At 44.6% G+C, this 21,069-nt stretch overlaps 1 protein-coding gene across 1 annotated transcript; it reads right to left on the bottom strand.

Moving 5' to 3' along the window:
- Window positions 1–12,533: 12,533 nt before the first annotated feature.
- Window positions 12,534–17,426, bottom strand: PCBD1 (pterin-4 alpha-carbinolamine dehydratase 1). Its single transcript, XM_052640801.1, has 4 exons — window positions 17,361–17,426; window positions 14,659–14,790; window positions 13,847–13,927; window positions 12,534–13,075 (listed from the first exon to the last, which is right to left on the bottom strand). Exons 1-4 carry the CDS (start codon window positions 17,361–17,363, stop codon window positions 12,977–12,979), a joined length of 315 nt encoding a protein of 104 aa, XP_052496761.1. The 5' UTR covers window positions 17,364–17,426; the 3' UTR covers window positions 12,534–12,976.
- Between the last annotated feature and the right edge of the window lie 3,643 nt (window positions 17,427–21,069).

The following is a 21,069-nucleotide window of genomic DNA, read 5'->3' as shown; positions in this document are numbered from 1 at the left end:
TGAACGAATAACTAAGTATGTACAGAAATAAATAGAATAAAATTAGACAGAAGACCTCAACAGACAGCTCTCCAAAGATATACCTGTGGGCAATATGTACAGGAAAAGATGGTCAGCATCCCTAAATATCTGAGAGTGTACTCACTCAGTCATGTCTGACTCTTTGGACTGTAGCACGCCAGGCTCCTCTGTCCATGGGACTTTTAAGGGACGACTACTGGAGTGGCTTGCCATTTCCTCCTCCACAGGATCTTCCTGACCCAGGGATGGAACCCAGGTCTCCTGTATTGCAGGTGGATTCTTGACTGCTGAGTCATTGGGGAAGCCCAATTATTAGAGAAATACAAGTCAAAACTCCAATGAGTTGTCACTTCACACTGGTCAGAAGGCCATCATCTAAAGGGGTACAAATACTAAATAAATGTGGAGAGGATGTGGAGGAATAGGAACCCCCTTGCCCTTTGGTGGTCATGAAAACGGGCACATCCACTCTGGTGAAGAGTATGGAGGTTCCTTACAAAAAAAAACTAGAAATAGAGCTACCACATGAGCAGCAGTCACGCTCCTGGGCTTAAGCCAGCAGAAAACTCTAATCCAAAAGATACATGCATCCCAAGGGTCACAGCAGCCCTGTCTACAATAGCCAAGACACGGAAGCCACCTAAATGTCCATCAACAAATGAAAGCATAAACAAGAGGTATTCTATACAGATATCTTTGTATATACCACTGAGATACTACTCAGACCTCAAAGATAATGACATAACGGCATTTGCAGTAATGTGAAGGAATCGAGGGATGATCATACGAAGTGAAGTCAGACAGAAAAAGACAAATGTGACGGTATCACTTATTTGAGGAATCTGAAATATGATACCAACGAACTTATAGACCAGAAACAGACTCACACACATAGTAAACAAACTCGTGGGTGCCACAGGGGAAAGCGTGGAGGGAGGGATAAACAGGGAGTTTGGACTGAGCAGGTTCAGACTGCTGTACTTAGATAGGACTTCCCTGGGGGTCCAGTGGCTGGGACTCTACCTTCCAATGCTGGGGACGTGGGTTCGGTCCCTGGCTGGGGAACCAACATCTCACATGCTGCAGGGCAACTAAGCCCACATGCTCTAGAGCCCACACACCACAACTAGAGAAGTGTCGACAGAAGATCCCACAGGCCGCAAATTAGACCCGGCAGAGGTAAACAGATACAGAGCGAAGTGAGCCAGAAGAAAAACACCAATACAGTATCCTAACGCATATATGTGGAATTTAGAAAGATGGTCACGATAACTGTATGCGAGACAGCAAAAGAGACACAGACGTATAGAACAGTCTTTGGGACTCTGTGGGAGAGGGAGAGGGTGGGATGATTTGGGAGAATGGCATTGAAACATGTATAATATCATGTAAGAAATGAATCACCAGTCTAGGTTTGATGCAGGATACAGGATGCTTGGGGCTGGTGCACTGGGATGACCCAGAGGGATGGGATGGGGAGGGAGGTGGGAGGGGGGTTCAGGATTGGGAACATGTGTACACCCGTGGCAGATTCATGTTGAAGTATGGCAAAACCAATACAATATTGTAAAGTAAAAAAAAAAAAAAAATATATATATATATATATATATATATATATATAAAAAACAGAGAAACAGGGTCCTCCTGTATAGCCAGAAGATTATATCCAATGTCTTTAGGAACTATAATCACAAGCAATATGACAAAAAATACAAATACATGTGTATTTACCTGAGTCACTATACACCAGGAACTAAAGTAAATTAATGCTTTAATCAAAAAAATAAGGGGGAATCATACATCACACCAGGCACTTCCAAGGTGGTGCCAGTGGTATGAGAACCTGCCTGCCAATTCAGGATACATAAGAAATGCATGTATGATCCCTGGGTCGGAAAGATCCCCTGAAGAGGGCATGGCAGGACACTCCAGTATTCTTGCCTGGAGAATCCCATGAAGACAGGACTTGGAAATCTACAATCCACGGGGTTGCAAAGAATTGGACTTGAATGAAGTGACATAATACACATGCATACCCTGCAATCAAGTTGGATTCATCTTAGGTTCACAAGGATGGACTTCCCTGGTGGCTCAGATGGTAAAGCGTCTGCCTGCAATGTGGGAGACCTGGGTTCGCTCCCTGGGTTGGGAAGATCCCCTGGAGAAGAAAATGGCAACCCACTCCAGTACTCTTGCCTGGAAAATCCCATGGACAGAGGAGCTTGGTAGGCTACAGTCCACGGGGTCGCAAAGAGTCGGACACGACTGAGCAACTTCACTTTCACTTTCACAAGGATGCTTCAACAAATGCAGATTAATGAATGTGACCCAGAACATCATCAAAGGAAAAGACAAAAACCACGTGGTCATCTCCACAGATGCAGGAAAAGCATTTCATATAATTCAACATCCATTCATCATAAACAATCTTCCCAAAGCAGGTATGGGGGCAACATGTTTGTGTATTAGTTGCTGAATCATGTCCAACTCTTTATGACTCCATGGACTGTAGCCCACCAGCTCTTGTGTCCATTTGCCTTTCATTTGTGGAAAGAATTCTGGACAAGAATTCTGGAGTGGGCTGCCATTCCATTCTCCATGGGGGCAACTTATCTCAACATAATAAAAGCTATGAAGGACCAACCCACAGCAAACATAATGCTCAACAGTGACAAGCTGATAGTCTTCCAACTAAAATCTGGAAGGAGAGAGGGAGCCCAAATGCATTCCTTCTATCCAACATGGGGCTGAATATCCTACCTGCAACAATCAGATAAGACACAGAAATGAAAGGCATTGAGACTAGAAGCAAAGAGGTATGACTGCCATGGTATGCAGGTAACGTGACACTATACAGACAACACCCTAAAGATGCCACACATAACTCCTAGCACTGGTAAACAAATTTGGCAAGGTAACAGGATATAAGATTGACATGCAGAGATTGGCTGCATTTCTTCACGCTAACAACAGAAAATCCGGAAGCGAAAGTAAAGCAATGAAAACAAAGCAATCCCATTTAAAATCATACTGAAAAAATACAGTACGTAATGCTAAACCTGACCGAGGAGGTGAGAGACTTGTATGCTGACAACTACAATACACTGATAAAGGTAAATGAAAATGATTCAAACAAGTGGAGAACTGCCCCCATGCTCTTGGAATGGATGTATTAACATCATCTGAAAGACTCTACTACTCAAAGCAAACTACAGATTTCACTCTATCCCTATCAAAGTATCCATGACATTTTTCACAGAGCTAGCACAAACAACCCTAATATGCACACGGGAACCGGAGAAGACCCAGAATTACCAAAGCAATCCTGTGCACAAAGAACACAGCTTCCCAGACTTCAGACAACACTACCGACCGACAGTAACCAAAACAGCATGGAAGAGGCACAAAGGAGATTAATCAAGGGGACAGGGCAGAGGCACTAGAGACGGACACACCTACAGTCAGTTAATCTCTGACACAGGAGGCAAGAGTGTACAAGAGAGAAGACAGTCCCTTCCACAAGTGGTATCAGGGAAGCTGGACAGCCACCTGTCGATCAATGAAGTTGGAACACTCCCTCATACCACACACAAAACTAAACTCAAAAAGGATAATGATTTAAGTAGAAAACTCGACACCAAAACTCGACAGAAGAGAACATCAGGCAAAACATTCTCTGACACAAATCCTAGTAATGTTTTCCTTAGGTTATTCTTCCAAGGCAACAGAAACAAAACTAAATAAATAGGACTTCATCAAGCATATTATCTTTTTTCACAGCAAAGGAAACCATATACAAGATTAAAGTACAACATATGGACCAGGAGAAAACATGTGCAAATGGGATGACTGACAAGGGGTTCATTTACAAAATATACCAACAGATCAAGCAACCCCATTCCAAACCCACAAACAACCCAATTGTAAAAGTGGACAGAAGACCTCTACCATCAGTCTCCAAAGATAACATCCACGTGTGCAGCAGGCACATGAAAAGATGGCCAACACTGGTAATTGTTAGAGACGTGCAAGTCAAAACTCCAATGAGTTGTCATCACCTCACAATGGTCAGAAAGCCATCATCAAAAAGGTTATAAATATTAAATGCTGGAGAGGATGTGGAGAAAAAGGAATCCAACCCCCTACCATGTCGGTGTCTGTGTTTTTTTGTTCAGGCACTATGGGAGGTTCTTTAAAAAACTAAAAAGAGAGCTACCATAATATCCAGCAATCCCACTCCTGGGAATGTATCTGGAGAAAACTAATTAGAAAACATACATGCACCCCCAGTGGTCACAGCAGCACTGTTTAGAACACTCATATCTTATATGGAAGCCACCTAAATGTTCCATCAACAGATGAAAGCATAAAGAAAATGTACTCTGTTTAGATACATGTGAATCTCTACATGTACACATGAAATACTACTCTGTCGTCAAAAAAGAAACGAGATAATGCCATTTGCAGCAATGTGGATGGAGCAAGAGATGGTCCTTTGAAGTCAGACACAGAAAGATAAATATTCTATGCTATCATCTAATGTGAAATCTATAATTTGATATCAGTTCAGTTCAGTCACTCAGTCGTATCCGACTCTTTGCAACCCCATGGACTGCAGCACGCCAGGCCTCCCTGTCCAACAACAACTCCTGGAGTTTACCCAAACTCATGTCCATTGAGTTGGTGATGCCATCCAATCATCTCATCCTCTGTTGTCCCCCTCTTCTCCCACCTTCAGTCTTTCCCAGCATCAGGGTCTTTTCCAATGAGTTAGCTCTTTGTATCAGGCAGCCGAAGTATTGGAGCTCAGCTTCAACATCAGTCCTTCCAATGAATATTCAGGACTGATTTCCTTTAGGATGGACTGGTTGGATATACCTGAACATATTTTCAAGCCAGAAACAGACTCATACACATTAAAAAAAAGAAAGAAAGAAAAACTCATAGTTACCACAGCGTAAAGGGTAGGGGAGGGATGAATTAGGAGTTTGCACTTAAGAGATACAAACTACTATATATAAACCAGATAAAAAACAAAGCCCATCTGTACAGCATAGAGAATTCTATTCACTGTCTTAGGAACTATAATATAACACTATGACAATGAACAGAATATCTTTAATTGAACCTCTTATCTGTATACCAGAAACTATCACAACATTGAAAATTAATGGCAATTCAATTTTTTAAAAAGTGGGGACTTCTCTGGTGGTCCAGTGGATAAGAATCAACCTCCCAAAGGAGAGGACACAAGTTCAAGCCCTAGTCTGGGAAGATTCCACATGCAGCAGGGCATCTACTCCCACACACTGGAACTACTGAACCCCCATGCCCTAGAGTCCGTACTCTGCAACAAGAGTGTCCCCACAATAAGAAGCCTGCCCACTGCAACTAGAGAAATCTTGCACTCGGCACCAAAGACCCAGGGAAGTAAAAAATGAATGAATAAAATTTTTTTTAAAAAGAGCACACACCACGCTCAAGTTGGATTCATCCCAGTCTCACAAGAATGATTCAACATACACAAATCAATCAATGTGACCAAGCACATCAACAATGGAAAAGACAGAAACCTAACGATCGTCTCCACAGACACAGGAAAAGCATCTCATAAAATTCAGCATCCATTCATCGTGAAAACTCTTCCCAAACTGGGTATGGGGGGAACACATCTCAACATAATAAAAGCTACTTAGAGCCAGCCCAGGAGAAGTCAATGGCAACCCACTCTTGCCTGGAAAATCCCATGGATGGAGGAGCCTGGTAGGCTGCAGTCCATGGGGTTGCAAAGAGTTGGACTCGACTGAGCGACTTCACTTTCACTTTCCACTTTCATGCACTGGAGAAGGAAATGGCAACCCACTCCAGTGTTCTTGCCTGGAGAATCCCAGGGACAGCGGAGCCTGGTGGGCTGCCGTCTATGGGGTCGCATGGAGTCGGACACGACTGAAGCAACTTAGCAGCAGAAACAGCCCACCACCAACATAACGCTCAATAATGTAAAGCTGATAGCCTTCCCACTAAAATCTGGAATAAGTCAACAATCAGACAAGAAACAGTAATGAAAGGCATTCAGATTGGAAGCAAAGAGGTATGACAGTCATGGTATGGAGGTAACATGGTACTATACAGATAACACCCTAAAGACGCCATGTGTCAACTACTAGCACTGGTGAACAAATTCAGCAAGGTAGCAGGATACAAGACTGACATACAGAAATGTTACACTTCTTCATGCTAACAGTTAAATTTCAGGAAAAAAGTTAAGCAAACAAAACAATCCCACTTAAAATAGTTTTCAAAAAACAAAATATACAGGAATAAAGATGACCAAGGAGGTGACAGACTTCTTTGCTGACAACTTTGAAACATTGATAAAAGCAATTAAAAATGATTCAAAGAAATGAACATTCATCCCACACTCTTGGAATGGAAAAATTACGGTTATTTAACTGGCTCTACTACTCAATGCAAGCTACAGATTTCATGTGATACATATCAAACTAATCATGCTATTTTTCACAAAACTAGAATAATCCTAAAATGTATATGGAACCATAAAAGACCTACAAAAACCAAAGAAATCCTGTGCAAAAAGAAAAAGCTGCCCAGAATTCAGACACTACTATCAAGCTGCAGTAACCGAAACATTCATGGAACTAGTGCAAAAACATTCATAAGGACCAGAGACACAGGTCAGTTGTTGTTCAGTGGCTAAGTCATGTCTGACTTTTTATGACCCCATGGACTGCAGCATGCCAGGCTTCCCTGTCCTTCACTATCTCCTGGAGTTTGTTCAAACTCATGTCCATTGAGTTGGTGATGCCATCCAACTATCTCATTCCCCCCGTGGCCCTTTCTCCTCCTGCCCTCAATCTTCCCAGCACAGGTCGGAGATCCCAGAAATTAAAACACACATACCTACGGTCAATTAATCTTTGAGAGAGGAAGCAAGAAGATAAAGAAAAAATAGTCCTTCAGTAATACTGGAAAAGCGGGACAGTCACATGTCAAAGAATTTCAAAGACTCACACCACACACAAAAATAAACTCAAAATGGCTTAAATACAACACAATACACTACAAGACTCCTTGAAGAGAACATTAGGCAAAACATTCTTTTACATAAATCGTAGTAATGTTTTTCTATGGTCATTCTTCCAAGGCATCTGAAACAAAAGCAAAACTAAACATATAGGACCTCATCACACATCTTATTTTACACAGCAACGGGAACCATAAACAAGATCAAAGCACAATCAACAGACCAGAAGAAAATATCTGCAAACAGAGTGACCGACAAGGGTTTCATTTCTAAAAGACACCAGCAGCTCCTACAGCTCCACACCAAAATCACAAAGCAACCCAATTTTAAAATTGGACCCAACCCAATTTTTTTGGTTCTCCAAGATATGTGGGTGCATGCATGCTAAGTCACTTCAGTCGTGTCTGACTCTTTGTGACCTCATGGACTATAGCCTGCCAGGCTCTTCTGTCCATGGGATTCTTTAGGCAAGAATACTGGAGTGGGTTGCCATGCCCTCCTCCAGGGGATCTTCCCAACCCAGGGACTGAACCCACATCTCTTATGTCTCCTGCATTGGCAGGGGAGTTCTTTACCACTGAGCCACCAGGGAAGCTCTCCAGGAAGACATGCCTGTGGGCAAAGGCACGTGAAAAGATGGCCAACATCCCTAATTATTAAAGGCCAAGTCAGAACTCCAGTGAATTATCACTTCACACTCATCAGAAGGCCATCATCAAAAGAGCTACAAATAATAAATGCTGGAGAGGATGCGGAGAATAAAGAACCCCAATACCCTTTGATGGCCTTGAAACTGTGCAGCTACTGTGGAAAAGTGTATGGAGGTTCCTTACAAATTAAAAACACAGTTACCACACGATCCAGCAATCCCATTCCTGGTTTATATTTGGAGAAAACTCTAATTCAAAAAGATATACATCCTTCCAAGGGTCATAGCAGCACTGTTCACAATAGGTGAAAGCCACCTAAATGACAATGAACAGATGAATGCAAAAAGTTGTGCTCTATAGACACATGTGAATATCTCTACCTACACGCATGAATATACTACTCAGTCTTCAACAAAGAATAACATAATGCCACTTGCAGCAGTGTGGACTGAGAGATGAGCATCCAAAGTGAAGTCAGACGGAGAAAGACAAATGTTCTATGAGATCACTTATATGTGAAATCTGAAATATGATATACATGAACTTATTTGCAAATTAGAAACAGACTCATATGCAGAAAACAAACTCGTGGTCACCACAGGGGAAAGGGTCGGGGAGGGATAAATGAGGGGTTGTGGATTAGCAGATGCAGACTACTATATGTAGAACTGAAAAACAAGGTCCTACTATAGAGCACAGGGAACTCCATTCAACGTCTTGTAAGGAGCTATAATGGAAACATTATGACAAGGAATAGAGAGATATACATATATTTAACTGAGTCACTTCTCTCTACACCACAAATTATCATAACATTTTAAATTAATGATACTTCAATCATAAAAAAGGATCATACACCATGATCAAGTTGGATTCATCTCAGGCTCAGAAGGATGGTTCAACGTACATCAATCAATGTGACCCAGCACATCAACAGAGGAAAAGACAAAAATCACATGATCATCTCCACAGACACAGGAAAAGCATTTCATACAGTTCAACACCATTTATCATAAATACTCTTCCCAAAGCAGGGATGGGAAGAGGCAATGTAGGACCAACCCATAGCCAACATAATGCTCACTAGTGACAAGACGATTGCCTTCCCACTGAAATCTGGAACAAATCAAGATGCCCACTAGCACCATTTCTATCCAACATGATATTGGAAATCCTAGCCACAACAATCAGAAAAAACAAAAACAAAAAAAACAGAAGTAAAAGGTGTCCAGATTGGAAGGAAAGCAGTGATACTGTCACGCCATGCAGATGAAGTGACAGTATACATAGAACACCCTAAGGCTGTCACACATCAACTCCTAGCACTCGTAAACTCAGCAATGTAGCAGAATACAAAATCGGTATATGGAAATCACCTGCATGTCTTCATGCTAACAGAATGGGAAAGTAAAGCAAAGCGTCTCATTTAAAATCATATCAAAAAGCAAAATAAAACACATAGGATAAACCTGATCAAGGTGGCTGAGACACTCATCTGCTTACAGCTACAGAACACGGATAAAGGCAACTGAAGAGGATTCAAAATTTGACAGCCACCCTGTTCTCTCGGGTGTGGGGGCAGGGCTTCCCTGGTGGCTCAGTGGTAGGGAATCTGCCTGCAGTGCAGAGGCCGTGGGTTCAATCCTTGTGTCAGGAAGATCCCCTGGAGGAGGGCATGGCAACCCACTCCAGTATTATCGCCTGGAGAATACAATGGGCATAGCCTGGCCCTATAGTACATAGGGTCACAAAGAGTCGAACACAAGTGAAGCAAATTAGCATGCATGCGTGCACTACCCAAAGCAAATGACAGATTTCATACGACTGAAATCAAACTATCTATGACGTTGTTCACAGGACTAAAATAAATAGTCCTAAAATGTATATGGAACCAGAAAAGCCCAGAATGCCCAAAGCAATCCTGTGTACAAAATGAAAGCTCTCAGACTTCGGACCATATTACCAAGCTACAGAAAGCAAAGCAGTATGGTGCTGGCACAGAAACAGCCACATGGGTTGAGGGAACATGACCAAGAGCCTAGAAATAAACTCACACACCTATGGTCAATTAATCTTTGACAAAGGAGGCAAGAAAACATACCATGGAGAAAAGACAGTCCCTTCAGCAACTGGCACTGTGGAAGCTGGACAGCTACATGTGAATCAATGAAGCTGGAATCCTCCCTCATACAACACACAAAGTAAGCTCAAAATGCCTTACCGACTTAAAACACAAGACACCACAAGAATCCTGGAAGAGAAAAGACAACACATTCTCCGACATAAATCCTAGTAATGTTTTCTTAGGTCAGTCTCCCAAGGCTACAGGAACAAAGAGCAAACTAAACAAACAGGACTTCAAGCAAGCTTGCCATCTTTTACACAACAAAGGGAAGCATACTCAAAACCAAGAGACAAGCTATGGGCTGGGAGAAAATATCTGCAAAGAGCAAATAACAAGGGCTTCATTTCCAAAATATACCAGCAGCCCATACAGTCAATACCACACCATTAACAACCCAATTTTTTTTTAATTTTTTTTTTAAATTTTATTTTTACTTTATTTTACTTTACAATACTGTATTGGTTTTGCCATACATTGACATGAATCCACCACGGGTGTATACGAGCTCCCAATCCTGAATCCCCCTCCCTACAACCCAATTTTAAAATCTGGCAGACGACCTCAAGAGACAGTTCTCCAAAGACAACATACACAGGGGCAACAGGCACATGGAAAGACAGACGACATCGCTAATTATCAGAGATGCAAGTGAAAACTTCAGTGAGTTGTCATCTCACACTGGTCTGAGTCTTGGCCATCATCAAAAGGGCCACAAATAATAAATGCTGGAGAGGAAGTGGAGAAAAAGCAATCTCCCTACCCTGTTGCTGGCCATGTGAACTGGTGCAGCCTCAACAGTAAAGAGGACGGTGGTTCTTTAAAAAACTAAAAATAGAGCTATCATATGATCCAGGAATCCCACGACTGGGAATATACCCTCCAAACAGCTCTAATTAAAAAATATACATGCTACACACATGCTGTATTTAAAACGGATAACCAAAAAGGACGTCCTGTATAGCACACGGAACCATACAGTGTGTAATGTTCTCAGTGTCACATGGAAGCCTGGCTGGGTGGGGAGTTTGGGGGAGAATGGATACAGGTTTATGTATGGCTGAGTCCCTTCACTGCTCACCTGAAACCACCACCACATGGTATGTTAATCGGCTATCCCCCAATATAAAATAAAGATTTAAAAAACATTTCCAGTAACTATTATAAATGTAGGTGGCTCAGAGGTTAAAGTGTCTCCCTCCAATGCGGGAGACCGGGGTTCGATCCCTGGGTCGGGAAGATCCCCTGGAGAAGGAAGTGGCAATCCACTCCAGTACTCTTGCCTGGAGAATCCCATGGACGGAGAAGCCTAGTAGGTTACAATCCACGGGGTCGCAGAGAGTCGGACACGGCTGAGCGACTTCATCTTACCTTACCTTACCTTAGGGAAATATAAACTCTCTGTTTTTTCTCTAATTGCTTTTCATTAAAAAATGACAGATACACCTTGGGGAAAAAATTCATGCACCCCAATATGCAAGCAGTAGTATTTATAATTGCCAAATCATGGAAGGAACCCTAGTGTCCAACACATGGAACATACAGTTTCTATCAGCGGTTCCTAACCTTTTGACAGCAGGGACTGGTTTTTTGGAAGACGGTTTTTCCACAGATGGAGTAGGGAAGGTTCAGGTGGTAATGCCAGCAATGGTGAGCAGCAGATGGAGCTTCACTCACTGGCCCAACCACTCACCTTCTGCTGTGTGGCCCAGTTCCCAGTAGGCCACGGACCAGTACCAGTCCTCGGCTGGGTGGTTGAGGACCCCTGTATATATATTTGCACACACACGTTTACGTGTGCATGAACACACACAGACAGACAGACACACACACACACACACACTTGAATATTACTCAGGCATATAAAAAGAACTAATGCTATTTGCAAAACCATGGATGGACCTAGAGATTATCATACCACGTGCAATCAGCCAAAGATAGACATTTGATATATGTGGAATATAAGAAAGTAATTAGAGAACAGAAACCAAATTCATGGCTACCAAAGGGGAAGGTGGGGGAGGGATAAATTAGGAGTACAGAAATAATAGCTATACCTTATCACATATAAAATAAACAAACAAGATTACTGTACAGAAGGGGAACTATATCCAATAGCTTGTAATAACCTTTAATGGAAAAGTATAAAAAACATCTGTCTGTATATTGTGTATGTATATACACATGTACTCACACACATATATAACTGAATCAATTTGTTTACACCTGAAATTAACATAAAATGGCAAAAGAACTATGCTTCAAGAAAAAAAAAAGTCTCCACGTTGGATGCTGTAGACCAGTCATAGGTCCCATCATGCATAAAACTGTCTGGCTAACCTTTATCTTTGTTCAAGATGCTCCCTCAGTTACGTCTGCCTCAAGAATTAAGTCAAATGAAGCTTCTTGGTTCAACTGTGTGAATCACTGTATGTTCATTAACTCATTTCTTATCTTTGCATCTGGCATTAACTTCATTCATGCTGCCTAGTAATATTTAATTATTTTTCTACTTAATTCCCAGAGACAATAGGAGCTTAGAGTATTCCGGTCCCCTTTCCCCTTAGCAGTCTGAACACTGTCTTGTACAAAGTAGGTGCTTTAAATGTCTATTGATTCCAATTTGGCTTGGCTTGTGGAAAAGAAGATTCTAGAGCCTGAGGCCAAGTGAAATAACAGTTTTATTTTAGGCATAAGAGTGCATGGGTTTCTGTCACATAGGCTAGAGATGGCCCTAGGGTCCTAGCTTCTAAGATAAGACTGTTTATCTTAGACACAGCTTTTATCACAGCTTTTTGGGAAGTGAATTAGAAAGTGAGCAAGACACAGCTTGGAAATAAAGTCATTATTTTTGCTGGAGAGTTGTAATGAAAGAGAAGAGCTTATTCAAATCAGCGTACACATCCTAGAGCCTCAAGGAAGATAAAAATGATGCGGGGTAAAACCGGTCTGAGCTCCTGGTCTTAGCAGTGATGTTGGCCTCTCCTTCCAACAGCAAGGACTTGCCCCTAAACAGAGGCAGCAGGGTTGATTTGGCAGTTCTGACTACAGTAGCATCTCGGGGCTCCCCCAGCTCCCTCTCTGGATCCCCAGCTCAGCGCCCTCCCTTCCCCGGAAAAGCTGACAGAAGGGCAGGGTCTACGTCATGGTCACTGCTACTTGCTCGATGAAGCTGGCCAGGTTTATGTCCCGTTCTGAAAGGCCCGCACACTCGTGAGTGCTCAGGGTGATGTGGACCTGAAACAAAACCACAGAGATTCCAGACCAGCTGGTTCCACCAACTGAACCCACGAGCAGGAGGGAGTCACCAGCTCCTGGGCTCAACCACACTATGAAGAGTAACTAGGCACACTGGCTCTCCCTGGGGCTGCCTTCTTGACCAGTCTTTTATAGGGCAAAACTGTCTTCTATTACATCTCCATAAATAGTGGTGACTGCAGCAAGGGATAAAAAGGAAAGATCCAAATATCAAGAGCAACCTAAAAGCTAAAGACAAGACTCCAGACCAACTTCAACTCCTAAACACTGTCCATTTATAGATGGTCTCTTCCAACCTTAATGCTTTTAGAAAGAGTCCAGCACAGCGCTTGGCGCGTGGCAGGCATTTAATGACTGTTTCCGTTCATTTAGCAGACAGGCTGACCTTCCTGGTGTGCCTGGGTATTCCTAGTTCAAGATTATTGCTTTTTCATTCTTCTATATCTCAAGAAAAATTTCAGCCCTTGAGAGCTATTAACAGTGAATACACCTGGTTCCCACGGGTTTTCCTTCCTTGGGATTTGCCTCCTTAATGTCTACATTAACCACACATTATCTCACTAGTGTTCTAGTTTGCATTTTTTAAAAATCTGTAGTGAGACTGAGTATTTTCCAGGGGCCGTTTATGTCGATTCTAGGAAGGAGATGAAAGGAACAGGAGCTGATACTATGTCAATGAGGAGGGCCCACAGGGAAGTCCAAGGGAGAGGCCCTCAGAGCGAGCTGGAGTTCCAGGCATGCAACACTCACCTTGTTATACACGTTAAACCATTCGGGATGGTGGTCCAATTTCTCAGCCTGCAGAGCCACTCTTGTCATGAAGCCAAAAGCCTGTTTAATGAAGCAAGACCCAGGTTAGTATTCTGAGAGAAAGGACAGCTGGGCTCTCTTTATGGCCAGTGTGAGGCCCAGAAGGAAGAGGATGGCCCCGATCCATACAAGGTAACCTTTCTAGTTTTAAGCATTCCTCCTGGTGCCATGCCACTAGTTCTGAGGCTGGAGTTTGAGGTGGTCCTTCTGCAGCAGAAAGTCTTATCACTAGGACCACTAAGAAGGCGGAAATCCCAAAGAGGTTTTGCATCTTGGCCAACCTTTAGGTTATCTACTAAAATGTCTTCAAATAGTCACCTGTTTCCCACTTGAACTGTCTTCTCTTAGGACTATTTCTAAAAGTCCCAGGCACAGAGAGTCCATGGCTGCCCTGGTGGCTAAAGAACCTGCTTACAATGCAGGGGACCCAGGTTCGATTCCTGGGTCAGGAAATTCCCCCGGAGAAGCGCATGGCAACCCACTCAGTATTCTTGCCTGGAGAATCCCTTGGACAGAGGAGACTGGTGGGCTATAGTCCATGGGGTCGCAGAGTCAGACACAACTGAGCGACTAACACAGAAAATGGAGACAGCCCAGGGCCTATCTTCAGCTAAACTGGATGAAGACAACCAAACTGGATTCGCACAGCATCTTGAGAGTCTTGGCTTAAAGTACTCGAAGGGAGGGAACACGTTCTGGAGTGTGACCCCATCAGCCCCGGTCTCAGGAACTGTGTGCCACCCCAGTCATACCCGATTAAAGTCTTTGAAATGGAACTGCTTGAAGATGGCATCCCGGCCTTCCAGCTCGTTCCATCCCACGGCCCGCAGGTTTGGCAGCAGCTGGTCCCTTTCCTCAGCACTCAGCCTGTGTGCTTTGCCAGCCTAAGAGAGGGAAAACACAGAAGTTCAAGGGCACTTTTTTTTTTTTTTCCCTTTAAATAGGACAAAAGAGAGGGCCCTGGGCTGTTGGGGAAATTTAGCCAGCCTCCACTGGTGGCTGTGGTGACACAGTCAAAGGGCAGCTTGTCTAACTCAACAGACTGGGAGGAGGGGCTCTGGCTCGGGCACTGATAGGTTCTTAGAGAACAGAGAGTCCTGAGATGTAATGCCAATCACTGGGGCAGAGAAACGTTCCTCCCTGCGCCTGTCCTCAGAGCTTTCAGAGGGCACCTCTCCGTTTAAAAATCAGATCTCTTTCATTCATGAGAGAATAAAAGCAAATCCTACTGTTACTGTGTACTGAAGAGGAAAGTGAGGCCTAGAGAGGGGAAATGACCGCCCCCCGCCCCGGACTCCCCCCAGTCAGTGAAAGCACAGGCATCATTCTCAGGATGGGTCCATATCCCTGGGGACTGGCAAAGGAACCAGCACTTAAAACATATCCCAGGAGATTCTCAGCTACTGGCACTACCTCCCAGTGGGTACCCCACCTCGTTCCTACACAGCCTCTGGTTCCCAGCTGCCAGGCCTATGTTTCTTTAATTTCTACCTTCTTTTCTATTATGTCAGCTTGAGCCAGAGCTCGGGCCCGAAGCAGGAATAACTTGGCCAAGGGCAAACAGACAGGGCAGGGCCTCAGCCTATTTTCCAACTGTGCAAAATATCCCTGGGGCAGCCCAAACTGGCACCATTCAGGCTATGAGGGGAACCTTCTCTTGGAAAACAGAAGAAAGGAAAGGTCCGTGCTCCAGCCTCTTAAAAAGATCCAGGTAGAGGAGCTTAAGGGATCCTAGAATTTAGGCCTGTGAAGGAGAATTACCCAAGGATGGACATTGTTGGGAACCAAATTAAAAGTGAATTAGTTAGGTCTGGGAAAAGAATATGAGGGAGGTTAATTTAGTTTTGATAAGGCAGCCTGCAAACTGGAAGCCAGGTGTCCTGGGGGCACTCATTTCTCCTGCTTGAAGGGTAAAAAGGTACAAGAACTGCTACTTTAGGAATCAGCAAGGGGAGCCAGGAGACACTTAACTCCATTGCTACTAAGGGGATATTATTTGCATTTTTAAAAGACTTCTTGAGGCAAGCAGGTCTATGACAGGCCTTCAGGTGTGGGTTAGAACTGAACAAAACACTGCAGGGTTCTGGTAACTCAACAGTTTTCTCCCTCCTAAAAAGTGTGGGCGCCCTCTGGACAGATCTGGATGGGTCCGTCTCCTCTCCTAGGCTCTGGAAGATCAGCAAGGACAGTTGAGATTTGCATCACCATTCAACCCAGTCTCTCTTCCAGAGCCTGGCCCTGTCTCAGTGGCTGATAAGCCTGGTCTATGTATCCAAGCAACCAGATGGCAGCTAAGGCATCAGAAGCTACCACCTAGTAGGTTGACTCTGAAAGGAGTGCATGGGTACTAGCAGGCTCCTAGGAGGCTCCCCTTTCTCTTTAGAGTCTTCTGGAATCCCCAACATTTCACAGCCTGGGGCTGAACTGACAAACCCCTCTGAGATCTGGGCTCAGATAGGTAGCAGGGGCAGTGTTGGCTTAGTAAATCCCAGGCCAGGCCTGGGCCTCTGGGTGTGCAGAGGGGTTACTGATTACCCACGCCCTGCAGCTGCGGAGCCTCGGTGTACCTCACAATCAGCTCATCCACCACCTCCCCTATGTTCAAGCCAAGGTCTCCAAAGTGCCCTCCCAGGTGTCACCACAGTCCCAACTGCTCCTGATGCTTTGGAGCCTAACATTTTTGCTGTTTAGTAAAGGTCTGGGTCTAGAAGAGTCCCTTCTTGCTGCCCTGCAGGTTCACCTTCATCTCTATAGGTGAGCATAGGGCCTGACACTCTGCCCCCAGAAAGTTCAGCCTGGAGGGCATGTGATCCTGAGCAATCACATCCCCACTGCCGGGCACAGGCCTCAAACTAGGCCCCAGAGGCTGGCCGTGAGGTCCAGGCTCCGCAGAGGGGGCTCAGCTAGACCTCATGCCCCGAAGTGCAAGCGAAAAGGGCAGTAAACAGGCAGGCAGAGGCACACGGGAAATTCAGCCGCCCCTGCTTTGCACACCCACACAGGCATCGGTCTCCTCGCCGCTGCACCCCGCCCCCCGCCAGCCCCCAACATAGGACAGGGCCGCGCCACCAAGGGGACTAGGTCTCCGGGCTAACTATGCGGCCATTCCGCATCCCCGTCTCACCGCCCCCCTCCCTGCCCGAGGCACCGAGGCCCTGAGCGGACTCTGGCCTGGGCTCCCTCCTGGCTGTCACTGAACCTGCCACCGCCCGTCTCTCGGCCTCAGCGTCCCCGGCGGCACCACTGCGGGTAGGGTGGAGGCGGGACCGAGACCCCGACTCTCCTCGCCCGGCGCGCGGCTGCTTCGCTAAGGCCTGGGAGGGAGGCTCCCCCGCACGCCCAGCGCGGTCCTCTGGCCTGCGCGGGGATACTGTGCGGGCCCCGGCCCTCCTCCGCTCCTCCCGCGCGTCCCCTCCTAACCCGCTGCCCAGCGGCAGCGCGTGAGCCCCCTTACCATGCCGGACGCGGGGGCAGCAGCAGCAGCAGCAGGTGGCCGCGGAGTCCACCAGCGCGACGCCTGGCGCTCTCGGAAGCCGTCGGGCGGGGCCGCGCTCCGGCCGCCCCGAGGCGGGAGCGCGGCCGAGAAGGAGCCGCCCACCGGTAATCATTAACAACAGCTGAGGTTCCCTTCCAGCACTTTCCTCAGAGGCAAAGTTACAGGGAGCTGGGGGAGTTCAGGACCCGGGCTCCAAACGCGGACTTCAGTATTTGCCTCGCGCGGTGCCGCTTCCTATGTGACTCTGGGCGCGAGATTACTTTTTCTTTCCTACAAACACCTCATTGAGAAATTGACCCTCACAATAAGCTGCGCATATTTCAAAGGTACACTTCGATGCGTTTTGACGTAGTAGGCATCTGTGCAACCATGCATCACCACGTGGTATGCATCGCCGCGATGAAGATCATGAACATAGCCATAACCTCTAGAAAGCCTCCTCCTAACTCAGACAACCCCTAACCTGTTTCCCTATAGATAAGATTGCATTTTCTATGTGAATGGTATGTGAATGATACGTGAATGGACATAACATTCCATTCTTATATCTGCCTTCTTTCACTCAGCATAATTACTTTGAGGTTCATCTGCGCTTTTGCATATATCAATAGTTATTTAATAGTGTTACATTGTGTTGGAAGTGTTACAGTTTGTTGGACATTTGGGAAATGCTATAATTTGTCTGACATTTGGGTTGTTTCCAGTTTTTGACAGTTAAAGCTGCTGTAAACTTTTGGGTGCATATATGCTTTCGTTTTTCTTTCATATGCAGGGGTATATGCTTATAAGTTGTTAGGAAAACTACCAAACTGCTTTTCCAAGTGGTCAGATTAGTTTACATCCCCATCAGTAGTGTATGAGACTTCGAGTTCCCCCCGACCTTCACAGGTGCACAAAAATTTGCCGTGTCAGTCTTTTTAATTTTAGCCATTCTAATTGGTATGCAGTGATATCTCACTGTGGTTTTGAGTTTCCTTAATGACTAATGATGTTAAATACCTTTTTGATAGGGACAGAGTAAAGGGATAGAGTACGTGATTAAATAGTTAATCCCACAAGGGGATGGTAAATAGAAAAAAGTATAGGAGACCCCTGTAAGTTAATGATTACTCAGGAGAGCAGGTTTGCTTAACCACAAAACCAAGTAGGCTTACTTAGCAGCTAAACCATGCAACAGAAGCATAACACATGCCCCCAAACAATGAAACAATGGTGGCTTGAGACCCACATCCTGCCCAGGGAACTCAGTAAGTTAATGATCCCTAGGACATGCTCTCTGCACAGATTAAAAAAAAAAAAACACACACCAAAAAACCACAGTAATTTGTGAACCTAACTTAACCATGCAAGGACAAGAAAACTCCCTACCCAACCTGGAGGAGGAACTGATGATGGAAGCATGACACCTACTCAGGAAAGACAGAGTTCTCCTTCCCACTTTTCCTTTGATTATAAAACTGTAGCACACTAACTTCTGGGGAATGGCATCCTCTCGCCCACTTGCTTGTAAGCCTCACATTATTTATTCTAATAAATCACTTCTTATCTATCACTTTGCCTCTCACTGAGTTCTTTCTGTGCCGAGACATGAAGAACTGTATTACTGGAGATCTTCGTGGTGCTGGAGAAGACTCTTGAGAGTCCCTTGGACTGCAAGGAAATCCAACCAGTCCATTCTGAAGGAGATCAACCCTGGGATTTCTTTGGAAGGAATGATGCTAAAGCTGAAGCTCCAGTACTTTGGCCACCTCATGCAAAGAGTTGACTCTTTGGAAAAGACTCTGATGCTGGGAGGGATTGGGGGCAGGAGGAGAAGGGGACGACCGAGGATGAGATGGCTGGATGGCATCGCGGACTCGATGGATGTGAGTCTGAGTAAACTCCGGGAGTTGGTGATGGACAGGGAGGCCTGGTGTGCTGCGATTCATGGGGTCGCAAAGAGTCAGACACGACTGAGCGACTGAACTGAACTGAACTCGGAGCCCCAGGAAACAAGAGCAAATGGTTAAATTTTCATGTGTTTATTTGCCAATGACCCATCTTTGGTGAACTGCCTGTTCAGATTGCCTGTCCATTAACAACAACAACAAAAGCAACAAAAATTGAGTTTGTGTTTGTATTGGGTTTTGAGAATTGTTCATTCTGCATACAAGCCCTTTATCAGATATTTTTGATTTGCAGATATTTTGTTTGCATTCTCACAATGCTTTTCAAAGAGCAAATGTTCTTACTTTTAGTGAAATCCAATTTATCAAATCTTTCTTTTCTGGGTTGGTATTTTGATGTTGTAACTAAGAAATCTTTGTCTTATCCAAGGTCACAAAGACTTTTCTCCTATTTTTCTTCCATATTTTATAGTCTCGGGTTTCATTTTTTTTAGAATTTGTAGTTTTGTTTTTTTTTTTTAAGTTGGTTATCAGGACTTTATATCTCAACATTGTTAGTTTTAGATACTGCAAATATCTCCTCCCATTTAGCCATTTGTACACTAACTTCTTCCATGATGTTCTTTGTTGGCAGAAATCCTACGTTTTGGTGTAATAAGATTTATATTTTTTTCTCTACTTAAACCTTTATGCTTTTGAAGATTTACTTGACAAATCACTGTCACAAAAATATTGTCCTTTTTCCTTCTGTTAATTTTATAGTTAGATAAATTTAAGACCAAAGTATGAAAGATCCCTTTTGTATGCAATGTTAAGCAAGATGTTATTTTTAGTCACTAAGTTGTGTCCAACTCTTTGTGACTCCTTCGACTGTAGCACGCCAAGTCCCCTGTCCATGGGATTTCCCAGGCAAGAATACCGGAATGGGTTGCCATTGCCTTCTCCAGGGGCTCTTCCTGACCCAAGGAGCAAACCTACATCTCCTGTTTGGCAGGTGGATTCTTTACCACTGAGCCAGCTAGTCTACAAAGATGGCCCTCCAGTGAAACTTGACTCCCAGATTCCTGCCTTATGACTTTTGATCATCAACCGCCAGTCACAGGAGTGAGACTTGTTGGCTGCCTTGTCCTTCCAATGACTTCAGCCCCAGCAGACACCTGACTGCAATCACATGGGAGACCCCAAGCAAGAACACAGCCCAACAAAAACCAGGCAACTCAGAGAAAAGTAGGACATTTTTAAGCCACCAAAATTTGAGGTCATTTGTTAGGCAGCAATAGATAACAGGACAAATAGATTCCTGAATAAAAATTGGTCCCTGAAAGTGGAGTGTTAAGACCAACCTCAAACAGGTAGCATCCGCTTGGGAACACTGGTGGGTAGAAGATGGAAGAGAGGTTTCAAAGACAGGAGAATTTAGACTTCCTAGGGTGTAGTCAGCCAGAAGGAGTGTTGCTCCCACAGTAAGGATGAGAAAAGCCTGGAGATGATACAGAGTCATCACTTTTCTTCAGCATGCCAGGGAGTTGAGGTCACAGGGCAAGCATGGGAGGCAGGATGCACAGAGGGGTTCAACCATGCCAGGCACGAGGAGGGAGGAGGAAGACACACGGTCTCCATAAAAGTGGGTAAGAAGAAATATAAAATGTTAACATGCTGTTGGAAGCCAGTTGTGTGCTGGCATGCAGTCGTGAACAGCTGGGGCCCTGAGACACCGGGAGAGTTTGCATACATGAACAGCTTTTATTTATGGACCTCCGCTGAGTGCTCAGGAAAGAGTG

Source organism: Budorcas taxicolor, chromosome 5 (genome assembly GCF_023091745.1).
Source record: "Budorcas taxicolor isolate Tak-1 chromosome 5, Takin1.1, whole genome shotgun sequence".
NCBI lineage: Eukaryota > Metazoa > Chordata > Mammalia > Artiodactyla > Bovidae > Budorcas > Budorcas taxicolor.
Note: the sequence above shows the minus strand (reverse complement) of the source record. Positions and strands in the feature narration are given on the sequence as shown.

Coding starts and splice junctions, on each gene's coding strand:
- PCBD1 (XM_052640801.1), bottom strand. Junction 13,928..14,658: donor ATTTCAAAGACTTTAATCGG/GTATGACTGGGG, acceptor TTCATTAAACAG/GCTTTTGGCTTCATGACAAG. Junction 13,076..13,846: donor GGTTTAACGTGTATAACAAG/GTGAGTGTTGCA, acceptor GTTTTGTTTCAG/GTCCACATCACCCTGAGCAC.